The 27,554-nt window shown below is 42.5% G+C and overlaps 1 protein-coding gene across 2 annotated transcripts in view; it reads left to right on the top strand.

The window, feature by feature from the left end:
• VPS41 (VPS41 subunit of HOPS complex) overlaps window positions 1-27,554 on the top strand; it is a 297,906-nt gene that overhangs the window by 77,411 nt on the left and 192,941 nt on the right. For both annotated transcript variants that reach the window (XM_075586656.1, XM_075586657.1), the window contains one exon: window positions 12,282-12,356. In XM_075586656.1, coding sequence (XP_075442771.1) covers window positions 12,282-12,356 — 75 coding nt within the window. The remainder of the gene's footprint in view (window positions 1-12,281; window positions 12,357-27,554) is intronic.

Raw genomic sequence — 27,554 nt, 5'->3', positions numbered from 1 at the left:
ATATCATTTATTTAAATCACGTTTATCAAAACTTTGTTGCACTTTATGTGTATATTTTCTTCTTTATTTTTTATATACCCCCTGATGTGATTGCGCTCCTGACCCTTTGTCTCTATACAGGCATACCCCGGTTTAAGGACACTCACTTTAAGTACACTCGCGAGTAAGTACATATCGCTCAATAGGAAAACGGCAGCTCACGCATGCGCCTGTGAGCACATCCTGAACAGTAATACCGGCTCCCTACCTGTATCGAAGCTGTGCGCAAGCGGGGAGACTATAGAGCCTGTTACAAATGTGTTATTTATATCAGTTATGCACATATATGACGGTTGCAGTACAGTACATGCATCAATAAGTGGGGAAAAGGGATTGTTTCACTTTAAGTACATTTTCGCTTTACATACATGCTCCGGTCCCATTGCGTACGTTAATGCGGGGTATGCCTGTACTTTTATCTGGACTTGGATTGAGTCCATTCAAGGAGCAGCACCCATTCAGAGGGCTGTATAAATCCTATTTTGTATTATTATTCACCTTCACAAGTGTGATCACTTGATTTACTAAATTACGGTACAGTATTTGCGCTTGTTTTTTTTTTTGTCTTCTATCCATTATTACTTGACGGCCAAGCTAGACCATAGTTTTTGACTTCTAGTTCTATTCCATTTATTTTGATATGTGTAGAGTTAACACATTTGTTAAACATCACTTTGGTCTTGCTGAGATTCATATGGAGGTCCTCTTTCTTTTGAATGCAATCAACTGGGGGTATGAAGACGGGATAGAGCTCGTTTGGAAGAAACAAGATAATATTCCACTATGACTCAAGTGGAAAGTTTTTTGACCAGTGTATTTTGCTCGTGCTCACGTATAGATGTGGAACGCTCCAGACAACGTAAAGAAGTATGGAGAAATGTATGCTGGGTATTACCCACAGAGACAGAAAACAAAATGAATGGGTTTGAAACCAACCAAAAGTCTGTGACATTACCACATGGGTGAAGAAATGCAAATGGCAGTGGGCCTGACTGACTGCGAGAAGAAATGACCATCATTTGACAAAGATGGTACTCGACTGGATTCCAAGGGAAGACCAAGACAACGGCCAAAAGTAAGATGAAAGGATGAAATCCGAAGATTTGTTGGAACAATGTGGAGAAGTGAGGCTTGCAACCGCAGCACCTGGAAGATCATTGGGGAGGCCTTCATCGAGCAGTGGACCGACACAGGCTCAAGATGATATTTAAATGTTGCTGGCCCCTTTGGTTAAACAGGCCAAAAATCAACTAGTGGCAAAATTGACTGTTGAATATGTTAAATCTTGGTAATTTGAAGGATGAATGTAATTATTTTAAAATATTTTTTAAAGTTGTCTTAGAATTTTTTTTTTAAATCATAGGAGAACTAAAATTGAGTTTCCTTCTGCCTTTTGTTTTTTTTTTAGTGCATATTAAGTACTTTCCCCTCTTTATCCCTTTCCTAATAGTCAGTAAGGACTACATCAAGCTGATAACTTTAGCATTGGGCTAGAGCAGAGGACTAATTTAGAGTCCACTCTGCTAATGAAAATTGATTTAAAGCAGCAACCCCCCCCCCCCTCCTTTTTTGAAATTTTTTTTTTTTACAGGATTAGAAACGCTCCATTTTTTGCAAGTGTGCAAAAAGTACAAGTACAAGTTTTGATTTGTAAATGTTTTGGGGAAAATGGATTGGTTTAAGGTTGTGCTAGCTTTTAAAGGATCAACATTAAAGTAATTAATTGACTGTATTACTGTATAATGTATAGAAGGGCTCTTTAAATGACAACCCGCAATCCGTTTTATATTGCCATAAACTTGTGCAATAAACGCAGCTGAAAAAGCAAAAAGCCACGGTTCCAGACATGGTGCTGACTATGGCGTTGGTGTGTGTGCTTCCAATTTAGACCCCCGCAATGTTAATCCTCCGGGAAAGACACTTTGTCTGGCTACATCTGTAGTTGAAGAATCCTAGTGCACAGGCCTTTCAAAACTTCATAGGTCTCTTCTTGACGTTCACTCTCCACTTAAGTAAGAATCCTCTTAGGTTCCAAAAGCTCTGTACTGTACACTATTATTCCATCTATAAATACCTATATAAATATAAATTTCCCCAGGACCAATTTGACAACTAAAACATTGAAATAAAAAAAATACAGCTTCTATTGTTACATTAAAGTGGCTAAAAATAAAAATAAATTGTATTTACAGTACAAAGCCCTATGGCTTTTAATGTGTTAGACTCCCCTGGCAATAAAATAGTTAATATGTTTAGGCTCCCAGCTTTTAAATATTGCAGCCTTCCAGCCCTAAAGTGCATTCCTGTCTTCCATTTCTTATTCACTCCACTTCAGATCCGTGGGGATGCAGCATTTGTGAAGGAATCAATTATCCATTTGTTAGTCAGGGAAGCTTTACAAATTATACATTAGCGGATTGATTTCTCAAGTTCACCATCGGGGGACAGATAATATAAGTCGGGATGGTGATGAGTGTCCAGGGAGAGGAAGTTGCCACAAAAGAACACAATTAAAAGAGGCCTCCTCAACAAGTCTGGAATTTATTCCTAATTGAAGAGCTGACAGAATCTATACTAAGTGTATTTATTTCCAGCGTTTTACATTAGGTAATTGAATATTGCACAAGGTGGATTTGTTACATGTTTGACTTTCTTGTCTTCAAGTTTAAGAAAAGAAAATAAATAAATAATTGACGCGGACCTAACTTGACCATGAAAGTGACCTCCGCCTGACCAACAGTACCGGAATAATAAATGTGTACATATATTTTACTTCTTATTCTTCTTGCATTTTTTTTCCTTCTGTGTCAGCTAAAAGATATAGATTTTTTGACCAGTCAAACTGATGGGATTCGGAATTCTCACCATGTCACCATCAGGAATGGAAGTGCAGTTAATTTGAGTTCACCTGCTGACATTACTGTATCTTTAGTATCTCTTGTTTCCTCGGTTCTGAAATGTAGACATTCTTATGCACTTTGGAGTTTAGGTACACGGACACAGGCAGTGATGATGTAACATAACCTGTAACGATGTAGACTAAATCATCATCATAGACTTACATAAGGCTTTAATGCTGTGCTGTGATGATAATGAACACATAAACAGTTGCAATTAGGCTTATGAATTAAAAAATGTACTTTATTAAATCACATGAAGACTTGTCTTCGTGTGATTTAATAAAGTAAATGATTTTTATATTCAGGAGTCCAGCTTCAACCGTTTTTATAATTATTGTAGAGGGTGTTTTGAGGCATTCACCATCTAGCTGGAGGCACTGGTCTTTTGAAGTATGTAAGTTTTGTGATATTTTTTTGTGTGTATTCAGTCATTTTCTTGTTATTTAGATAATTAACACAACATGGTACAGTGGTAGGCAACATGAGCCCTCAAAAGGGCTGAAGATTACCCATATATACAGTTAGGTCCAGAAATAATTTGACACTGATACAAGTTTTGTTATTTCGGCTGTGTACCAAAATAAATTCAAGTTACAGTTAAATAATGAATATGGGCTTAAAGTGCAGTCCATCAGCTTTAATTTGAGGGTTCTTATATCCAAATTGGAAGAAGGGTTTAGGAATTACATCTCTTTAATATGTAGCCCCCTCTTTTTCAAGGGACCAAAAGTAATTGGACAATTGACTCAAAAGCTGTTTCATGGACAGGCGTGGGCTATTCCTTTGTTATTTCATCATCAATTAAGCAGGTAAATAGTCTGGAGTTGATACCAGGTGTGGCATTCGCATTTGGAAGCTGTTGCTGTGAACCCACAACATGCGGTCAAAGGAGCTCTCTATGCAAGTGAAACAGGGCATCCTTAGGCTGCAAAAAAAAGAAAATCCATCAGAGAGATAGCAGGAACATTAGGAGTGGCCAAATCAACAGTTTGGTACATTCTGAGAAAAAAAGAGTGAGCTCTGCAACACAAAAAGGCCTGGACGTCCACGGAAGACAACAGTGGTGGATGATCGTAGGATCCTTTCCATGGTAAAGAAAAACCCCTTCACAACATCCAGCCAAGTGAAGAACACTCTCCAGGAGGTAGGCATATCATTATCCAAGTCTACCATAAAGAGAAGACTTCACGAGAGCAAATACAGAGGGTTCACCACAAGGTGCAAACCATTCATAAGCCTCAAGAATAGAAAGGCCAGATTAGACTGAGGACCCCCTGAGGAAGTGACGTCAGTCACGAAACGCGTAGGGTCAGAGGTCACGGCGCCTTGGAGAAATGCTGGTTGTTAGAACGTGTGAGTCAAGTGAAGCAGGAAACAGCGTCATCGTGTTATCACGAGAGAGGCTGCTTTGCAAGTGTGCAGTTGTGTGTGGATTCCCCTTCCTCTGCATCCATCTTGGAGAGTCCTCCGAAGTCAGAGAAAACGGGACATATACTACACATCGGGGAGCCCACGAGGACCCTCACTGCAACCGGCGTGTGCATGTACTTGGTCACACACGCGTATGATTCCAGTCCTGCTGTAAGTAGGGTTTTGGGTTTTAACCCCTTGATGACCCGCTGCATCAGGCTCCTTTGTTTTAATAAATAGTTATTTTATTTTCAGCTTGTTTAAGTGTTTTGTCTCTTGTTATGTGTTTTATGTTGTTTGTCCAATTTTAATATTACGTATTACACTATGATTTTTCTTTCTGTTTCTGTCCCTATGTAACGGACCCCTGGATTGGAGATCTTCTAGTGATTGGACCATCTGGAATTTCTCTCCCCCTTCATTTGTTTGAACTCTATTTGGGACTTATTGAACTTTTTGGACGCTGGTCTGTATATGTTCTTTGTGTTTTCTCTAGTATTGTTCTGCTAGTGTTCCTGGCTGCCCTGTATACACTGTGTATTGTTATCATTTTTATTTAGGTTTAATATTTGCTGCATATTTATTTTTATGGTATTTAGCGCCTAAGCACTTTCTTTTGTGTTACCAGATTAGACTTTGCCAAACAATATCTAAAAAAGACAGCCCAGTTCTGGAACAGCATTCTTTGGACAGATGAAACTAAGATCAACCTGTACCAGAATGATGGGATGAAATAAGTATGGAGAAGGCTTGGAACGGCTCATGATCTGAAGCATACCACATAATCTGTAAAACACGGTGGAGGCAGTGTGATGGCATGGGCATGCATGGCTTACAATGACACTGGGTCACTAGTGTTTATTGATGATGTGACAGAAACAGCCGGATGAATTGTGAAGTGTATAGAGATATATTGTCTGCTCAGATTGAGCCAAATTCAGCAAAGTTGATTGGACAGCGCTTCACTTTACAGATGGACAATGACCCAAAACATACTGCGAAAGCAACCCAGGAGTTTTTTAAGGCAAAGAAGTGGAATATTCTGCAATGGCCGAGTCAGTCACCTGATCTCAACATGATCGATTTTACTTGCTGAAGACAAAACTTAAGGCAGAAAGACCCACGAACAAACGACAACTGAAGACAGCTGCAGTAAAAGGCCTGGCAAAGCATCACAAAGGAGGAAACCCAGTGTTTGGTGATGTCCATGCGTTCCAGACTTCAAGCAGTCATTGCCTGCAAAGGATTCTCAACAAAGTATTAAAAATGAACATTTTATTTATGATTGTGTTAATTTGTCCAATTACATTTGAGCCCCTGAAATAAGGGGACTGTGGATGAAAATGGTTGCAATTCCTAAACGTTTCACACGATATTTTTGTTTAACCCCTTGAATTAAAGCTGAAAGTCTGCACTTCTATTGCATCTTGGTTGTTTAATTTCAAATCCACTTTGGTGGCGTACAGGGCCAAAATTATGAAAATTGTGTCAGTGTCCAATTATTTCCGGACCTAACTGTATTGAGTACATGTAGAAGGAATGTTGCCGCCGTGGGTAGAATTTTTTTTTCCCCGTCCCCTCCAGTCAGCTGCATGGTCCCGGTGCACTGGTGAATACTGCCCAGCGCTGCTTCTAATAGTGAGAACTAGTGATTAGCACAGGAGAGGAACGGCCCAGTCTTTATCAGTGCGTCACTAAGAAACTAAGGGGACTGTGAGAAGGTGCGATCTTCTCCAGCAACATCTCCACTCCCTCTGCACTGGGGAGAGGAACAGAGGGCTGCTAGGGCGGCCAGTGCCTGGGGACCGCACTTGAAAGTCCCAGAGAACGCTGCCTGTTGTCCACCAATGACATGCTACATAGAGGCAACATGAGGAAGTCATTCTTAACTGAAAGGATGATGCATTCCCAAAACAGGTCATGGAGATTTAATAATAATAATAATAATAATAATAATAAAAGAATTAGGCAATACACAATGGTATCTTAAATATAGTAATATTTATGGTAATAAATAATACAATAAAAGGCTTATCAAATAAAATTTTACATTGTACAGCATTAAGCGGGCCAAGAGGCCATTATCTGCCAGTTTGTATGTTTTTATGAACATACTGTAATACAATAGAGTTACGCTGAATCGTTGTACATTTGTGCACTGAAAGTACAGAGTATCACTGTGGAGTGCAGATATTTGCAGACAATAAAACATGTTTAACTAAATTAGAAATGGTTAACTTTGGCTTACTGTATGTAAGTCGTGGTTCTAATTGTACTGTGGGAAGAAAAATTTGCCACAAAAGCACTTGGGTTTCAATAGAGTTCTTTTTATTCCTCCAGTTCAGTCAGAATCAAGTTAAAGGCTCTCCAACTAGTAGATTTAACAGGAATATGAAATAGACAAGGGAAACTTGCCTACATTATACAACATCCCTTTTTCAAAAAATTCACCTTGATAAAGGACTGTAGAGGTCCGAAACGCGTAGGTGTGTTTGTTACTTTGCCTGGATCCTATTAAATAGCTTATTTTTGGTACGTATCCCTGTTGGTGTTATTGCTATTCTACAGCTGGACTTGGTGCTTCGTTTTTCTTCCCTGTTCTACATTCTAACATCCCTTTTTCACCTGCTTGCCATACACAGAAAATAATGCACAACTTTAAACCTTACCTTATAAAAACAGTTTTTGTATAAATCTTAAACTAATTTATTATAAAAATGTTACACGGGGTAAAACGGTTTGCATGTCTTTTAGCTTTTTATAGCAGTAAAAGTCTTGAAAGTTGTCATCCTGATTTAGAAACAGCGGTTTTCTTCAAATTGTTTCTTTACTTGCACAGCAAATAAAAATATCACTGGTGAGCACATTGACATGTGTCAGACATTTCTCAACCCTGCCTTTCACCATTATCTCTAATTATCTCATTATCTCTGTGCTTCCACTGCAGCTAGGGATTCTGGGTAAGGACATGCAAATGAGCACACCATGTCACCTTTTGCTTCAAGTCCATTTTAACATGGGTCCTTATAGGCATATGCCAGCCGCATTACATCGCTTTACAGCACAGCCTGGGTTAAAGCAGCAGACAGTCAGCAGATTTGGACTTTTTGGGTCTAATCAGTTTGGGGCAGGTTATACTGGCTTTGCAATGTGAAGCTTTACTTGAGAAGTTCAGAGAAGAAGACTTTTTTTTTGTAAATACTTTTCCTGTGTAGTTTAGTAAAAAAGAACTAAAGGGTTTTGAGTAGTATTCACAGATATAAATGGGCACAGCTATACAATGTGAAGTCTCTTGAGTTTGTGCCTGGTATGCTGTCTGGTTCGTGGGAATATCGCATAGAAATTCTCTGTGGACCTTCATTTATTCCAGACGTTTACTTGCCTCAGACTTTTCTTGGCATCTTCTAGTACTTAGTAGTCATGTCTGCATTGATACAGTGAGTTGCAGTGGCTGCATAGAAAGTAAGCACTCGTTGTCACCTAATGTTGAGGGCCATGAGATAGGATAAATAGGCGAGGGCATTTTATGGGACTTCCAATCTTGGGGTTTTTCACCCCACTATGAGCTTTACATGACATAGGGGAAGCCCCTTCCTCCTGACATAAGCACTACAATGGCAGCAGCCAGATGTAGAACTTACATTAGTTAAATAAAACTTTATAACGTGACAAATATATTTAATTTGGCACCCACTTTTTAGCACTATATAATCAAACTGTGTATCATTTAAACAAAAATCACACAAGTCCCCCACCACCAATATTAGTCAAAAGTTGTAATTGAATGACCTAAGGCAGGGGTGCGCAAACTTTTTGTCTTGCGCCCCCCCTGCCTGCTCGCGCCCCCTTACCAAGTCTGAAGCGTCAAATGATGCCACGAGGTCACGTGCCCTGCAACGTCATTTGACGACGTGACGCCCACGCCGACTAAGTCACGGTAAGTGAAGTTGCAGAGGCCTCGAGCGGTCCCCCGGCATTTAATTTAAATGCCTCTGGGAAGAGCGCGGGGCCTCTGCAACCACCGCGCCCCTTTCCAAAAATCTCACGCGTCCCCCAGTTTGCGCACCCTTGACATAAAGAATAAGCTTATTGTGCTCCATTTTAAATGGACTAGAAGAACAAGGTAACACTGTGTTCTCATTGCATGTACTTTCCCAGAATCCCTGGCTGCAGTGGAAGCACTATGTGTGCTAAGAGATTATGGTGAAAAGCAGGTTTTCAGATCTGTCAGAGATGTGAATGTGCTGACAAGTAATATTTTTATTTCATGTAATTAAAGAAACTCTATTTTTTGGTTCCTTGAGAATTTTGATTTTGTGGGTGACAAATGATATAAGATACAGAATTCTTAACTAACGGTTCCTTAGACTATGCCAAAAGGTTCTCAATGGGAACATAAATGGTGAATTTAGTGTACTCTTGACAGATGATTGTGTTTTATGAGTTAAGGAATAGATTAGTAATGCTTTATATTTCCAACACTGCTAATGTAATGTCTATTAATAACAAATTTAGGTGCTTATTCAATAAAGTTGGATAGTGCCGATTTGGCAGTACCTCACGGAAAAGTACCATTCAAGTCAACATGCGTTTCCGTGCGGAACAGCTGAATTAGCACTATTCCTATTTCCTGTGTAGTTCTTTCTACCAATTCTGTGCAGTACTGTACAATGTTTTTTGTTGCACTATATAATTACTTGGTCTGTTCTTACAAAAAGCCAAAATCATTTAAGACTTTTGCTTAGAAATGTAATCAGATATACATTGTATAATATATACAAATGTAATATTTATAATAATAATATATATATATAAAATAAAAAATGAATAGACGATACCGTTCTGGGGCTAACAAAATGCTTTTATTTGTGCGAGCTTTCGAGATACACTGATCTCTTCTTCTGGCGATGTTACAATGGATAAAGCAAGAAAGGGTTTTACTTAAAAACAGTGCATCCTGTAATGTATATGTGACTGAAGCCTGTCTCTCCCCCTGTGCTGTATGCGATTTATGACTTAAGGTGTTAAATGGTCCCTGAATGTTAGTGATGTAAGAGTGTGTGTACAGATGCAGCGGCCATTATTCGAACATATCACAGAGCCGTTTTCGTGTGCGCTGCTGTACTCCACGCAGCCAATCACGCTGTTGATTTGTTTTAATTTCATGGATTCCGATTTCTTTGGGTGCAATTCTTCGCGTTTCCGTGGCAGAAATGAATGACTTGTAATGTGTACAATACAGTACTGTGTCAATTTGCAGGTGTTTAAAAACCAGAACACTAAAATGCCATTTTCTGCACTCGATAGGACATGCGGTAATGACGTGCCATGACATGGATATTCTCAGGTATACAACGCGTGATATGTTCGAATAACGGCTGCTGCATGTGTATGTGTGTATGTATGGATGTATGTAAATATACATTTATAAAGCGCCCACAGTGTATACAGCGCTTTACAAAAGGTTTGTGTGGGAGTGTATACCAATGGTGTGGGTAGGTGTAGAAATGTAAGAGGCTGTTGCATTACTATTAATGTGTGTAGATACTATGTGGTCCCTATTGGTATATATGGACAGAATTACATTGTACATATGTATGTGTAAGAGACAGCTGTGTGTGCATTCATATAGCGTAGTATTAGAGAGTTCTCTTGTGTCAGGGTTGTGACTCATGAAGCTGCAGTCGCGGTTAGGCCACCGCTAAGTGTCCGAAGTAGTTGCATAAATATGTATTCTTGCAACCGTCTCTCTTTCGGTGTTCTAAGATTACCTTTGAGTTTGGCCACCTTCAGATCGTTCATTTTATGGCCAGAGTCCGAGAAATGTTCGCCGACAGGACTGTCTCTTGTTCCACGTGTTATGCTGTGGCGATGCAGATTAATTATCTTGTTTAGCCCCTGTCCCGTCTCACCTTCATGGTAGCACATGATGAGATACACGACATTGCTGGAGTAATAGAATGTGGTATTTGTTTCGTGCCCACTGTGTGGAGCATTGTGCAGGTTTTGCATCTGCCGTGGTCCTGTCCCGCATTCAGTTGTACTGTTGAATACTTTGCTCCTCACCATCATTTTCTTGAGATTAGGAGGTTGTCTGTATGATAATAAGGGTGTTTCAGGGATGACCTGTTGCAGTCTTCTATCTTCCTGCACAATGGGTTGTAGTTCCCTGGCGATATTGTGTAGGGCTTCTAGGTGTGGGTTATATGTGACCACCAAAGGTACTCTGTCGCTTGTCTCTTTCTGTCTGTATTCAAGGAGATCACTTCTTTGTATTCTGGTGGATTTGACTGTAGATGGTTGCATGCTTAGTGTGTGTGGGGTGGAAGCTGTTGTCCCTCAAATAGCTGGCTCTGTCTGTAGGTTTGCGGTATACAGAAGTCTGTAGTTGGTTGTTCTTTATGGTGATGGTGGTGTCTAGGAAATATACTTAGTCCGGGGAATGAGTGGAGTTTGTGGATGATGGTCGTTGGGTGGAACGTATTGAAGTTCTCATGGAACTGTAGGAGGTCCTGTTCGCCAGAGGTACAAATTGGGAGGATGTCATCAATGTAGTGAAGGTATGTAAGGGGTTTCAAATGACAGGTGGAAAGATTACAGGTAAAAAGAAAGCAACTTTCCAGTTTTGCGCAAAACAGATTGGCATACCGTGGCGCCATCCAAGTGCCCATAGCGCTCCCGGTGTCTGGAGGTATGTGTAATTTCCAAATGTGAAGTAGTTATGGGTCAGATTAAATTCAATGCATTTAGTCACTGTCTCTGTGAGTGGCTGCTGTGGTCCCAGAAAGTGTCTGCAGGCTAAAATCCCATCTTTGTTGGGGATGTTAGTATAAAATGATTCTACATCCATGGTTGCTACATCCATGGTTACTGTTGGGAGGGGGCCAAAGGCATTAAGTTTGTTTAGCAGGTCGGGGGTGTCCTGGATATAGCTGGGTGTTCCTGACAAGTGGTTTTAGAATGCCTTGCACCCAGCCAGACATATTCTCAGTCAGTGTGCCAGATCCAGAGATAATAGGGTGCCCAGGGTTACCCTCTTTGTGAATTTTAGGGAGCATGTCGAATGTGCCAGGTTTTGGGTTAGCTAATATCAGGTCCAGAATGTGTTCTCTTGTGTGGATCGGGAGTGTTTTAATGATCCTGTTGAGTTCTCATGTATTTTGTTTTGTTGGATCCTTCTGCAGTTTGGTGTAATACTTTGTATCAGAGAGTTGTCTGTGCGCTTCCTGCAGGTAGTCTGTGGTGTTCATTATGACCACTGGTCATCCCTTGTCCGCAGGTTTGATTGTTATGTTGTGGTTGGCCTTTAGAGATTCTATGGGTCTCCTCTTGATCAGTGTCAGATTAGATGGTTGTTTCCTTACTTTGTCCAGGATGGTGGATTTGGCCCTGTGTCTAAAGCTTTCGATGTAGCGGTCCAGCTTGGGGTTGCACCCAGTTTGTGGGATCCAGTTGGATTTTTGCTTCTTTCTGCTCATGTGCAGCGGCTCGTCTTCTGCAGTGTTGGCACACTGTCTGTCATGGAAGAACTCCTTAAGACGCAGTCTTCTCAAGAACTCTTCCAGGTCACAGCACAGCTCAATCTTGTCCATGAGCTTGGTAGGGCAGAATGTGAGACCCTTAGATAATACTGAGGACTCTGCTTGATGTGGTGTGTAGTCTGAGATGTTAACAGTGCAGTCCTGCTGTTTGTGATTGTCCCTGCTTGTATTGTTTGTGGTTGTGCTGTAATATATATATATATATATATATATATATATATATATATATATATATATATATATATATATATATATTAGAATGGGAAAACAATCACATATCTACATTTCTATATATGCATGTGTGTCTTCTGTGTATACTGTACATATGAACATAATTTGACTCATCAGTATTTTTAGGTGCCCTTTTAATATTCTGTATTTTATTTGACAGAGTTCTGTGAAAATCAATCAGATTAGCCTGGATGACAGCGGGGAGAACGTGGGTATCTGCTCCGAGGATGGCAAGGTAAGACCTAATTATTTAGTGTCTTGCAATTGTCATTACTATTGTAGTAGTAGAATAGTCATTTCCAATTGAATTCGCTTATTATCCACCTTTGAAAAGCGCACTGAATCCTGTTGCGTCCATGGTTTGTCTCCTGCACTTGATTCCTATAAAATGGGACATGGGCGAGATAAATCTCAGATTACTAGAAATCATGAAAATTATTCACATTCTTCTTGTATATAAACCATTTCCACTAAACCCTTTAAAGGAACTTTTCCTTAATCCCCCCTCTTCTTTCCCCCCACGTGGAAAGCAGGGGGGTCTGTGGAGCTGAACCGTGCCTATTTCAGCTCCGGGGACCCCATTCTTCCCGAAATACTTGCATCGGAAGGGGATGCCGTTACCTCACTTATATGTAAATGTCGTGCATCACCCTGGCCAATAGGAAGCCACAAGGGATGACGAGATGGCTTGCTATTGGCTCGCGGGACAATTAGAAGACTTTTTTTTCTGCCCATGCCGGAGCTGCTACCAGCAGCGCCTTCTGATGTAAGTATCTCGGGAAGCAGGGGATCCCCGGAGCTGAAATCGACATGGTTCAGCTCTGGAAACCCTCTGCTTCTCACCTAGTAAGAAAAAAATAAGCCAAGAGGTAAAGCCACTTTAATATTATTTGCTCATGAATTTTGGAAGCAGAAAGTGAGAATATATTAACGCACTGATTCAGAGTTGGCTAACTTTCATTATAATATGTTGCGTCTAATAGCTGCTCCTGTCGACTCTCCTCAAACCACAAGCTGACATCGACATGACAAAATGACCATAGCAACGTACCATTTAACATTGAAACAAAGATCGGTTACCTAAAATGTCCTCTATAAGATCCCATAGATTAACTATTGCAATATGTTGCTTGCCATTTGTGACACATCCGTTGTGCTACGTGCACGAAAATAGAAAGAATGATGAGGCACCATTAAGTTAACCTTTCAGCCCTCCAAATTGTGATGGGGATTGGAACGTGGTGAACAGCTGCCCTCAATATACATCCCTATCATTATCGCAGTTGCTGGCCTCACTCTCCAAATTCTTCCGATTATAGCCAAGTATATATTTTCACAAATGTGCCTTAGGAAAAGTAATTACAAGAATGTCAATATTGTTATTTGTATAAAGCTGATTAACAGTCAAGGCAAAAAAAAAAAAGAATAGGGACTGAGAAGGGGGGGGGGGGGTATGTTGTGTGAATCATTACTGCTATATCCCCAGAATTTCACTGCCTAGCTCACTGCTTCTACTAGACAGGAGACTTCTGCCTTACTGTTATAAATCTACAAAATTGGATTTCTGTGGGCTAGAGGTTCTCAGTCGCACATTAAGACAGTGGCAAACACTTATGTGTGTGTTTCCCTTGAATTATTGAGACTTTTGATGAGCAATTGTAGTTTATCAGCCTATTAAAGTATCTCACGACAGCCACATTGAATGGATGTAAAATCAATATATGTACAGTCTACTTCCAAAAAATGGTGCTACTTCTACAACTGGAGACCATTTATCATTGGGGCTGTATAGTTAACAATTATCAGTGCTTCCAGGGAATGTTGGGCTGTGACATTTCAGGGGTTTAATGATTGATTTTCCACTTATATGAAGGTGCTTTTTTTTTTTTGTTCTCTAGTGATGGTTAGTGTTAAGATTCCTACAGTTTTAACAGTGGTTTGGAAATAGGAGGCCATATGTGTTCATATGACATATTGTATAGTGTTACTTTCCCTAATGAGTTCAGTAAGGAACTTATTAATAAATAACCATACATATGGCTGTGAAACGTTTGTCTGCATTGTGATCGTCCTTGTATATTTTTTAATACATGTGAGACTCTTAGGGTTAGATCCACAATGCTCCCTCAAAGGATCAATCCTACTGTACATCCAGTAGTCAGCCAGCTGAATTTCTTAGGGGCCTCTGAAAAGGGAAGTGTTTGTCAATCAAGTGTTTTCTTTACCCTTATCCCACCCTGTCTTTGTCGGAGAGCCAATAAAGATAAGGGGAGGAGGACCTCTGGCTGTACCAGCACTTGCTGAACACACAGTGACGTCACACAAATGGCAGTGGCCAAAGGAAATCAAACCACTCCCAAATTTACATTAAAAAAAATAAATACAAATTACTTCTAGATGTCAGATTTGGGGGAAAACAAAGTGTTTTAAATTTTTTTAATAGAAATTACTCAGATGAGACCCTTTAAACATGTCACAGGAATTAGCTCACTTTGGTCCTAGGATGGATTGCCCGTTAAGTGGCTTAAGTGACGTTAACCTAATTTAACATCCCGTTAAGCCATTCTGTGTATGCCATGATTTCTCCCAGGAACAGCATTATGTAACATAACTGTCATGGCCGTTCGTGATAATGAGATGCAAAAGAGCCCTTCCCCCACACAGCGTATATCCACTAAAGTCTGCTAAGGTTAACGCAGGGACTTAACATTACATGAATGAAGTCATACCTAAACTTGGTGTTACGTCCAGACCCTAAAATACTGTGGGTCTTTTACAGAATCGGAATGGGTGTAACTTCACCATTCGGTATGGTTTAACTAGTGTAGCCCTCTTTCCTGCGGCTCTAGAGTGACTACTGGTACTGTACACACCTGCTGGCTTAGCGAGATCTGGGCCTCCGCTAACTGGGAGCCTGGGGTAATAGTAATAACCTTGGCAGCGCCTCCACTTACCCAGGATCCCCAATAAGCGAGATTCCCCTAGGCAAGAACAATGGTAACACACGTCAGATTGTAACTGTTTACTAATACGCATTGGTAGAACCTTATCTTAGAGCAATAAGTAACAACACACATACAATATAGCATTTAACTGACTGTCATGCAATAACATCTGCAGGTGGCTCGGCCACTCTCCTATAGAGAAAATGTCACTTCCCCGTCACCGCGTGTACCCACACCGTGTCCACATGAAATATATGTATATATGCTCAGTCCTTTGGTCACTCAACCCAGTGTCCCCAAAGAGTCCTCCCCCAAGGCGGGATCAGCGCCTGTTGGTACCGGTGTTGGTGCACTTATATAATACCTTCCGGTCACTGCGGTGACCGGCAACAAACTTCGAAAAGGATCCGCCGATCCAGCGCAGTCTCTCACGAGTGGATGACGTCCAGCAGCTTGACCCAAACGACTGTCACCACCACAGCTCCGCGACACTGTGTCCCTATCTGTCTATGCAGTAAGTGACTAGGTGTCGCTACCTATATAGGGCCTCCCTGCAGCACCACAAGCTTATGGGGACTCAGGGTATACACTGGGGCCTGAGGGAGAATCTGGCCTACGCAGGTGCGTCACTGACCCCCTGCACACACACTACCTCTCCCCTTGCTCCTCCAGTGCCCTCTGGCTAGTGTGGTCTCTCCCCCACGCTTCCCTTTCCTGCCTGTCAGCAATTCCTGCAATCCTATTCGCTCCCTTGCATCAGGTGACTTCGCTGAGACTCCTGGGGGTTGTAGTTTATTGCAAAGCCTCTCTGTGATTGGCCAGCCGTTCGCGCACTTTGCACTGCGCATGCGCGAACTCTCTCCGCTCTGACTGTCACACCTAACTATTGCGCAACAACATGGCGGCGCCCTGTGCTGCCGGGCCGCCGCGGAACATCCGAACACTCCCTCAAGAGGCACCCTGCAGCGGAGGTAGAGAGGCAACCCAGGACATCCCTACACTAGCTTAGTGTTATTTTCCTCTTTTTTTTTTTTTTTAAACTTTAGTTCAACACCTATTTCTGGTTCTGCATGGGTGTAAGGCTAATACTTACTTAATGTCATGATATTGGAAGCCAACGTTACGCCACAATAACGTGACCATAAACCTTCACTAATGAGAGATCCGACTGTTGTTTCTGCATATTATTAGCTTTGTGGGTATGTGCTAACCTCAGAGAAAATAAGATCTGTTCTTGTTTTAGGTAGCGTGACATTATGAACCCTGATTTATCTGAGCTTTGTTTTAATGTGGCACTTAATTTCTCGATGTCATGCTTGTTACCAACTCTCCATGTTAAAAACATCTCACAAAAGGAGGGAAAATGCACAGGGGGTTGCAAGCTGACATGAAAACCGTCAATCTCAAGTATGGCAGTGTCTGACACAAACATACCACATTGTTCTCTGGTAGACACAGCAGCACAATAAGGTAATCGTAGGTATGCAAGAATAGGGGGGGAGGGGGCTGTCAGATACACACACATGCAGTATGGCATTGACAAAAACACTCAGACACAAATAGAGATGTGCTGGCAGACACACATTGTGGAAACAGGCAGTCATGCATGCACAGGGTACCATTGTCATGCACAATATGGCACTGACAGACTTACAGGTATTTGCACAGGGGTTGCACTGACAAATGCACAAGGTGTACAGGCACGGCTGATACTGGCAGATATATACAGACCTGGACACACAGAGATGCACATACGCTCTCTGGAACACCAATATGTATATGCTTAATCTGGCAATGGCAATTTAACACATACAGTGTGTGCTGGTACTCCAAGACGCACATGAACGCTGAAAGCACGGACACGAGCAGACATGTAAAGGGAGACGTGGGACACACAGTGGTCATTGTAGACATGCAATATGAAATGACAATGGCATGCATATAAAGAAGGTGGAATGGACAGAAATACATTAATGAGAGCTCAGGCAAACTCATTTCAGGCGCACAGGTTCATGAGCAGATGCATCCAAGAAGACATGCAGAGAAGATACTGCAGATACACACAAACCACACATGGGGGCGCTGGTGACACATGCATCTGGAGAGGGATGCAATGAAACACACACACGCACACGCACACGCACACGCACACTTACTTTCTCTGTCTTTTTCTCTCTCTTTCTCTTTCTGTCTGTTTCTCTCTCTTTCTTTTCCTTTCTCTCTCTTTCTCTTTCTCTCTTTCTCTTTCGGTGAAGTAAAAGTGAAATGCACCATATCACACTATTCCTGTTACACAGGTTTAAAGACTTCTTAGCACTTTCAATTTAATACACACAAAAAATTAGGGGGCCTATGCAGAGAGCAGCGAATTTTAAAATTGGCGAATTTATTAAAAAGTAGCTTTTTTGGAGCGTTTTAATCTCCATATGCAGAAAAGTGCGAATTCTGCTATGTTTAACATGGATGCGTGTGGCGAGTTTAAATTGGCGAGATGCGCGCTTCAGAAATGTGTTAAAACAAATTCGCGCCTTTTTTTTCCCCTTTGCAATGGCCGCGAGCGGCAGTTTTTTTTGGCGAGGCAAAACGGAGACAATCGCGCCATTTTATTGGCGCGAACAGCCGCTAGATGCCGTTCGCGCCTCTCTGCATACGGATATTTTTTAAACTGGCGAGATTGCGGTTCTCGCCAGCCGCGAGGCGAGTTTTACAAATAGAAAAGAAAAATTGGCGCGTTTTTCGGAAATCTCCATTTTCTGCTGTTTTCTGCGCGATTATCTCCAAAAAATGGCGAATTTCGAAAATTCGCTGCTCTCTGCATAGGCCCCTAGATTTTTAAGTAGATTCAAATCCATTTATCTTTTGACACATTATTAAAAAAAAAAAAATAACAACATGTAAAATAAGCACGGGGGCTCATGTTTTAATCATGGCAGGTTAATTTTAAAGATAAAATGCTGGAGATATTTTACATAGTTCACTCACAAATTAAGACAAACATTTTATTCTTTCCCGCAGCATATCAAAGCCAAATTCAGACGTAATTTTTTTCAGCACATCAACCCCCTTTATCTGTTCAAAGCGTGTGATAATATCTGATCAAAGAACTACAATTTTTAAGCTTGAAACTTCCCCTTTGCACATTATCTTCAGTGCAATTGATGCCATCATTCTCCAAACATTGAGTAAAACTGGGGCATTTCCCGAGGCTTAATGCATACATTATCTTTTGTAGAGATGCTTTTTTGGTTTAGTCTGTACTTTTAATGACACATTCCATTGACTAGACCCCACATTTGTTTTTAATAGTGACTATATTTGAAGGGGAAATCCTACAATACTTGACCTTGGAGCCTGCGAGCCTGTATATTATTAAACAAATAAACACACAAGAAAGGTCTGGAGGTACAAAGGCCACGGCTTTATTTACACAAATAATAATAAACCTTGGTAAGTGCCAACCCTGCCAGCGTGCTCTCCCCCCCGGGTAAAGGCAGATGGCACCCCAACCATGGCCCGCAAGACCCACCAAGCCGGGCTCCCGATGGCACACCACCACGGCCCGCACACCCACCAAGCCGGGCGCCCGATGGCACTCCAACCATGGCCCGCACACCCACCAAGCCGGGCGCCCGATGGCACCCCAACCATGGCCCGCACACCCACCAAGCCGGGCGCCCGATGGCACCCCAACCATGGCCCGCACACCCACAAAGCCGGGCGCCCGATGGCACCCCAACCATGGCCCGCACACCCACCAAGCCGGGCGCCCGATGGCACCCCAACCATGGCCCGCACACCCACCAAGCCGGGCGCTCGATGGCCCGGCCGTTAAGCGATACTGGGCCTAGGGAATCAAGCATAAATGAGCCCTGCCCACTTGCTACCCACAGCCACCACAAGGCTTTAGGGGTATCTGCACCATAGAGCCCCCGCTGGCAAGGTTAACGCACACCTACCCCCCTCCCCCACCCCTCAACAGCCGCCACTCACGGGGCTATATAATCCCCTTAAATTAGCCCCTTACTGCCAGACCCGCAAGGCCCTTTCAAGCCCCTCCTAAAGTGTCATATTACACAAGTCTAAGCCTATTTTGGATGAGTGTACTCCGTTTTGGGCGAAATAATCCACTATTTGCTGAAATGAACTCTGGGTGACTTATCATCCAGCCTCCTACCTGTAACATACATTTCGCTGCACCCCCTTTCCAAGCCTTCCCGTGGCTAATATCTGACCACACCACTTGAACCATCCCCCCATGAACATAAGTCTGAGAGGTCATTCCTTATTGACCTAACTAAGTCTACTGACGTTACCGCCCCCACACCCCCTGCACCAGATCCTTCACTGGCCTTAGCTCTATGGCTGTAAATTTACACCTCATACTTAAACCTTGGCCCCTTGCAGACGCGCCTACCAGAACGGCCTCCTACTGTCTCTGCACGTTCCTCCCATCAACCAATTAGACTGTAAGCTCTTTGGAGCAGGGACTCCCCTTCCCAAATGCTACCTTTATGTTGCTGACTCGAATTCAAGATGCCTTATCACCCAGCCTCCTACCTGCAAAATCAATTTCTCCACTGCCTTATTAATTTTCCCTCGCGCTCCACCTCCTCAGCTCGCTGCGTCCCCTTCCATGCCCTCCTGTGGATTATATCTGACCACACCACCTGGACCGTTCCCCAACACATCTGAATCTGTGCTAGATCATTCCTTATTGACTTGGTCTAATGAATAATCAACATTTTTGGGAGGCCTCCTGTCCCTTGTCAGTACCAGCAGTTCTGGCAACCGCTGATGCCATCTCACCTCGCCTGCCCACCAGAACACGTTTCCCTGTTTCCTGCTCATGCCCAAATTCCTCCCGTATGGCTGGGAAACCGCATGCCTCTTAACCCAATGAATAAAAGAATCCCCGATTATCCAAACATCTGGAGGCAAAAACCAGGTGCCACTGAAGTCTGCACCAAGTCCATCACTGGACCGTCAGCAACTCCCATAACTCCACCGGGCATCGCCGGCCGACTGGATCCGCCTCTGGCGCCATCTCCTGAACTTTGCTAACTGCATTTCGGGATAAAGAGTCAGAAACCCCATTAGCCACCCCAGGTACATGCCTAGTCCTAAAGGCTATATTTAACTTTAGGCAAGTTAGAACAAAGTTAAGCAAAAAAAGTCACCACTGGAGAGGGGGGAGGGGTGGAGAGCGGGACCCAAATTATTAACTGCCTCAACCACCCCCATATTGTCATTCCAGAATACTACATTCCGGTTAGCCAGCTGTACGCCCCAAATTCCTATCGCAACTACTAAAGGGAAAATTATAGACATGTCAGGGGTATTTAAAAAATATATATCTGTGACTCCACCCAAGATACCGGCCACCGCTCTGCACACAAAGACCCCTCAAAATATGCTCCGAATCCCACTGCAGCAGCCGTAAAGAGCTGGAGCTCGTTGTTGAATGTAGGCCGACCCCTCTACAGTGTGCTCCCATTGTAACACCGCAAGAACTCCAACAACACCCCCAAATCCCTCCGGATCTCCGCCGTTACCCTTCTAAAATGATGTGAACGTCTCACCCCGGCCGTAGCAGCTGATAGCCATTTAGAAAATACTCTCACCACTGGCATAATTCTGGCTGCAAAACCAGGTGTCTCATTAAGGACTGAAAACGCCTCCATGTTGCTTTTCTGAGAGACATAAATGCCTCCACGGAACTTCTTAAAGCCCTTAGCTTATCCGCAGGCAGCCTATATTCCATAAGAACCAAATCAATTTAGATTCCTAAAAACAGAATGGTAGGGAGGCCCTCTGTTTTTCCACTGCCAAAGGAACGCCGAACTCACCTGCCCCTGCTAAAAACTGACAGCCATCTGGCGCACAAATATGACCCCCCTGGACCTATGAACAAAATTGTCTAAATAGTGCATTACTCCCACTGCCTGCATTCAAATTAGGTGTTCTTTATAGGAACAAATCCTCCCTAAGTCCACTGGTCAGAAAGCGTATTGCATCGCAGATGCTAATGCCAATTATCGACTAAGGGGACATAGTATATGGTTCTGCACCCAAAACCCACCTCTGCAAACTTGATACCCTCCACAATTCAATATGCCATTTTGTTCTCCAATGCAACTTCAACACACATCACTGCGAAATGCTCAAAGAACTAGATTGGTCATCACTTGAGTCTAGGCGCAAAGTTCATCTCTCCTGTCTTGCCTTCAAATACTTTATGGGCAAGCTACCCGTCTACCTGAACAAGCTCCCCACCCCTACCACATGCAGCACTTATCATCTGAGATCTGACTCCAAAAGACTGTTACTCTTAATGTATTACTTTTAGCTAAAACATTTTATAAATAAAATAAATTATTTTCCGGACTGCCCATTCCAGAAAAGTGCTGAAAGTTTTAAATTAGAACCACGACAGGACACACCCCACTGGCAAACACAAATCAACAAATTCTGGTCTCCCAGCTTGCATCCCAGTAGGTGAAAGCACTGAGGGTGTATTGGTAGTAACCTAAATGCCAATTTTTATGTCCGCCTTCGCCAGAAGCGCGCCCTGCCCGTACCTGTCCACTAATGCTGCAGCCTGATCAAAATGTGCATAACCCACCGAGCAAAGCTCCTTATTGATTACATTATTCACAGACGATCCCTCTGGAATCGGATATACCACATATTTTTAAAAAAAATTGAACCCCACGTTCAGCCACCACTGCTAGTATACACAGCACTTCCCTTCTGGCTGTAACTCCACGCCTAATACATGTAACTCCAAGCCTAATACAACCAGCGCATGAAATCAACCAGTCACACAGATCAGGACACCCAAGCTCAGGACTCACCAGAAGCCTCTGATTTAAATAGGGACCCACACCAACCAGGAGTGTTTGGGTAGCAATCAACTAACCACCTCCCACTGCTGCTCAATCAGGCAGGAGAGAGAAATTAAAAAGGTAGTTACAGGCTTTCAATTACCACACACTTTTAAAAGAAATTAACCCACTGAACACTCCAAGTTCAGCCACCCCTGCTAGTATACACAGTACAGCACTCATTCTGGTTCTAATTGTACACTTAATACAACTAGCACTAGAAATCAACCAATCCCACAGTTCAGCACTTCCCTATACCTGTGTAGTAGGAATAATATCTCCACGTACTCCCCTGCCCATAGCTTTCCCTTTTTTCCCTCTGCCTACAAGTGAAAACCCAAGGCTTCCAGTACCGCTTTTACAATGGCAGCCACACGCAGGGTTTTAAGTGCGACTGCCCCCCAACCCAGTGGGGGCTCCCATGTAGCCCCCCCCCCTTACCTCCTGTGGGTCCTCCAATCCCTGTGGGTGCACAGGTGCATAAGTATAGCTCCTCCACCCCCCTCAGGGAGGGGCTCAAGTGAGGTTCCCAACCTCAATGGTCACATGTAGCTCCTCCCACTCCTGCGGGGGCTCAAATAGCTCCCCCACCCCTGTTGGGGACAGTGTCTAATGGCATAGTGTTGCTTAGTAAATGGAGAACATAATGTTACATGTTTGTGCATTAAAGAAGCCAGTAACTGCATTCAAAAAACCTGTAACAATATTGTGAATTACTAAGCAAATGTTAAATATAGGTGTGGTAACACTTCAATATTTTGTTGTAACCCCAGTATCTGTTTCAAAAGTGAGACTGCACCTTTTAAAAAAAACAAAAAAAAAACCCCATAGATTGTTAACATGTCCTGGTGTCTGCTACTTGTGACCTTGGGAAAGTCATGTTATCTCTAGAAATGGACAAACCTGTCAGAATCTGTTATGCACATGTTCCTGGCCCTTAAGGGTTTAATCGGATTTCATTCTGCAGATCGGGAGTTGGACCGTGTCATCTTAATTCTGAGCAGAATCTGCAAAATCTGCCGGCGGGTTCCGGGCACACAGCTTCTGCGGAATCCACCGGAATCCGTTCTCGGCGTTCGAAAGCATTTATTTGGCCACTCCCTCTTCCTGCCTGTTTGTCACACACTTTCTGGTGAGGGAAGGGAGAAGGTGTGTGGGCAGGATGTGGTGGTGAAGGGAGAGAGAAAGTCAGAAAGCTATAAAAAGAAATCCATTATTTAGTAGTAGAGAGAGAATAATTAGTGGTGGCAACCAGGGCAGGAGGGGCTGTGAGACTGAGGTTGGAAAAGCAAGGGCAGCGGTCAGCGTGCCAGTGGATTTTACTGCTGGTACCAGCCGTAGAAGTAGCTGTAGTACTGCAACCCCAATTGTGAGCATGCCTCCGGAACCTGCTGTTCCTATTGCTGTTCAGCCTGTCAAAGGAACAGGTTGTGTTGACAAGTTGCTATGTGTTAGAGGAAGCAGTTAGGATAGAGGAAATGCAGGCTATTGCCTATTTGTTGCAGGGTGGGTTTCTTTCAGGGCCACCTTTGCAGCAGCTATTGCTGGTGCCATTAACCTCGCTGGATTCTGTCTGTATACTGACAGAGACTGATGATGCATCCTGTGCCCAGACCCAGCTGTTGTTTGAACAGGTGTGTGAGCAGGAGATGCAGCAGATGTGTTGCATGCGCAAGCAGGTCAGGCTGGTGTCGAGGTTTCCGGAGCAGGGGTGAGTTCTAGCCTGTTGTGGTCTGCCAAGACAGGTTTTGAATCGGTGTCCCTGGATCTGGTTTCATCTGCACCATCTAAGTCTCCTAGGCCCAGCACCTCTACTCATGCTCTTGCTGCTCTAGCTGGGACTAAGGAAGCATTGGGTGGGGGTGTGGGGGTTCAGGAAGTGGAACTGCGGGCAGCAGTGGGTAGGGTAACAAGGGGCACTTCAAGCAGTGAGAAGGTCGTGACTGCTCTAAGTTCGTCTGGTCCAAGTCAATGTTGCAGAGGGTTAGGGTGACATTGGTGGTGGTGATAGTGGCTCTTCTGATGAACTTAGCTTGGTGAGGTGGAGGAACGCTGACATGATTCTCAAAGACATCATGATGGTAGTTCCCAGGTTGGTCTTCATGGTATTCTAATTGCCCTGCTATGGCTTGGTGATTGACTCTGTGGTGGTACATTATGTGCTTTGTGGTGCAGAGGTGCATAGGGGCAGGAGTGGAAATATCTGTGGACGAGTGGTCCACAGCAACACTTGCGGAACAACCACTATGACAAGAAAGCAAGTAGAGGAATCACCTCAGTGACAGGCGCTACAAAATCCCGGACAAAACAGGCAATTGGAGTTAAGGTATGTTAACTCCTGAAAAAACAGAATGTCCATGTGGCCATGAGCTAGACCAGGCTGAAGGATAATAAACTATAGATAGGGAAAGATATATGCCTGCCCGAAGCCGATGATCACCAGCTGGAACAAAAGGCAATAATCCCGCAGTGAAAGTAAACATCCATAATGTTGCAGCAAATCTTCAGTGGTCATGAATGATACTGTACTCACAAACCCAGGAAGGGCGGTCCCCACATCCCGGCATGCATGCTTTGAAGCAAAGCAGGTAACAAAAAAGGAGCACTGCAATGAAAGAGAACTGGAGGCAGCTTATAAATAATTAATATAAATACAAAATATAATATTAATTGATAAATATAATAATGTATAATTAATATATAGTATATCATTGGCAATACAAAGGCAATATAGTCAGTCTATGCAAACATAAATGAAAGCTAAGTATAGTATAAGCTAGCAAAATGTCTACCATCAATTGAATGACAACCATGTCAGAACATCAAGGCAAAATAGATATACTGTAAATGTATCATAAGAAAAGATCTATACTTTTTGACACATTCTAATGTGACATATTAAACTGTGGATTAGCAGAGGCAGGATGGAAGGACCATGGTAATAGTAATCAACTAAATCATACTATAGGACGTGTTTTAGATCCCATTCCACATTTATCCCAAACGCTGATAAAGTGTTTAAAGAATGGATCCAAAACATCTCGCGTCTATTAAGATGCTGAATCCTGTTGCCCCCTCGATTAGGGGCCGGTATAAACTCAATGGCTGAAAACCGAAAGTTGGTCACATTTCCAGGTGGGCAATTAGAGAAATGTCTAGAGACGGGGAGGAAAGCATCCTGTTTCTTAATGGAGCAAATATGCTCCATAATTCTAATCTTTAACGGTCTCATGGTCTGACCGACATATCCTCGACCCCATCCACATGTTAAATAATAAATGGGCAGCGTGCTCCCTGTCTCATTGAACAAAGGGAACGAGGAGAAAAAAAGGATTGGCGTGCACAGCTAACAAACGATGAGGGCTGGAAAGCGGAGAACTAATAAAAGCAATTTATTGGACACCGTATACAAAAAGCGGAGGACCATTACCTCTAACATGTGTGGCACTACAACAAGCGATAAAGCGCTCTTTGATAAAGTGCTGTTCTGGAATGAAACGCGTTGGAGGTAACTATCTTCCGCACTGCTATTAAAACACCACTGAGTATTTTTCATTTTACTCATTTGCATAATTCATTTTCATGCACTCCTATAATGATCACAAAAATGTTACAAAAAAGTAAACTTTCAAAATATAGGACAGCACTCGAGAATTAAAAAAAAAGATGCAGATATTTTGGAAACCAAAGGGACACGTATTATAGACGAGACTCCCCTCAAAATAAAAAGAACGAAAAAATTGACTGCTGCCTGCCTCTAAGTCAACCAACTATTTTTAAATACCAGTAAAGAAACTCCTCTTTTATCCTGTTTTTTAAAATTTGTTTTGTTTTTTAGATCAGTTAGGAAGACACTTTAGATGGTTGAATTATGCCACCATAATTAGAATTATTTAAGTGTTACACATTCCTTTTCTCTGGAAGGACCTGGACACCAAGGCCCATATACAGCAAGCGGTGCTATTCGATGGTGCACCTTCCAGCCCATTGATGTGACTGGGCTACGAGTTGCCTTCTAGCACCGGAAGATGTCTCGCGGCATAATACTGCTTAGCAAATATGGCCCAAATGCAAACGAGCCTTGCTTAAAAGAGATTGTAGATATTTGTCCATGGAATGGAAGTTACGGCTTTATTTCACATACTCTTCTTGCATGACCAAATGTTATTGTGGCACCAGTGGTAACTATAGCCGTAAACAATATAGCCAACGTGTAAAATTCCTTGGCTCCCCCATAATACTGAGAAACCACTATTGTGTGGAAGGGCTACTCTGCTTGTAATTCTGCTAAAGTACATCATTTATAAATACACGTAATCATGGGCAGCCGTACTCGTTATTTCTTTATGTTACAGCTGGTTCAATTTCAGGGCATGAATCTGAATGGAAATGCTATTTTAAATGAGCACCACCGTTGCAAAGTGTAAATGTGTGTCCTTTGTGCTAGAAGATGAAGAATCACTTTGCATCCTCATCCTCTGCAGCCATCACATTTTTAGAGTTATTGCAAGCATTCCACATATGTTATTGTTTGTTTGCTTTCCAAAAGTAAAGTGTCCAGTCTTGTTGGATTTCTTCCATTAAAACTATCACTGAATGTGACATTACTCAGACTGCTGCTATAATCAGCCAAAAAAAAAAAAAAAAAAAAAAAAACCCAGGTATTAATGTCAAGTTATTGCTGTGAAAATGAATGAAGATTTTGGTTTCCATTAATTTTGGTGACAGGAACTTTGAACACTTATATATTAAATAACCGAGAGACAATCCATTAATGTGGTGCACAGCAATATAGTTACTACAAGTGTGTCTTTGTTTATACACAATTTTGCCTGAAATATAGTCAACCAACAGATCTTTGGGTAACATTTATTTTGGGATAATTCTAATGACAAAACAAGAATAATTATTAATAAAATGACTTGTTGGATTAATTTCTACAAGCGGTCACCAGTAGTGCCTATGCAGGGGTCAGTAAGGTAAGCCACTTTTTTTAATACACCTGGCATTTCTACATACCCAGATATGTACAGTATGTATTCTCCTTATCGTGCATGCTGACCTGTTTCATTTCTTTTAAAGTTGGGGGAGATGCATAAAGGGGGTTTTGGAGCAAAACTTGAGCAAAGAGTCATTTTCGTCCGGCCTCTCTTAGCTTCAAGACACTTGGCTCCAATTTATCTCCATGTGTGTCGTCTTATTGATGTGAAAAGACGGGGTTTTGTTAATAGGACGAAGCAGAAAATGGTGCAGTGTGTTGAGTGTTGATCAACCTGCCCTGTTTTCTGCTCAACAAACCTCTAAAAATGAACCGAGTGCAGTTAAAAGCAAAACTGGCTGGGATGAAGCACTTACAATGTGTAAAGCCATCTACTCCATGGAGATCAGGTGCCAAGAAATCATTATTGGGGCACTCCAGATAATGACAGGTTGCTATCCTACTACCTGTCCCTTATACCATCTAAAGGTATTAAAGGAATCATTTACTGTATGGAAGGAAGCTCCGCATGCAGTGTGCATGGTAATGGGGACAAGCAGGGCATACTAGACACGGCTGCTGGATTCTTCTACTTTCATTTCTTTACATTGTGAGATCGTGATTGC

Source organism: Ascaphus truei, chromosome 2 (assembly GCF_040206685.1).
Source record: "Ascaphus truei isolate aAscTru1 chromosome 2, aAscTru1.hap1, whole genome shotgun sequence".
Lineage (NCBI taxonomy): Eukaryota > Metazoa > Chordata > Amphibia > Anura > Ascaphidae > Ascaphus > Ascaphus truei.
The sequence above is the reverse complement of the archived record's forward strand: the minus strand, read 5'-3'. Positions and strand labels throughout refer to the sequence as shown.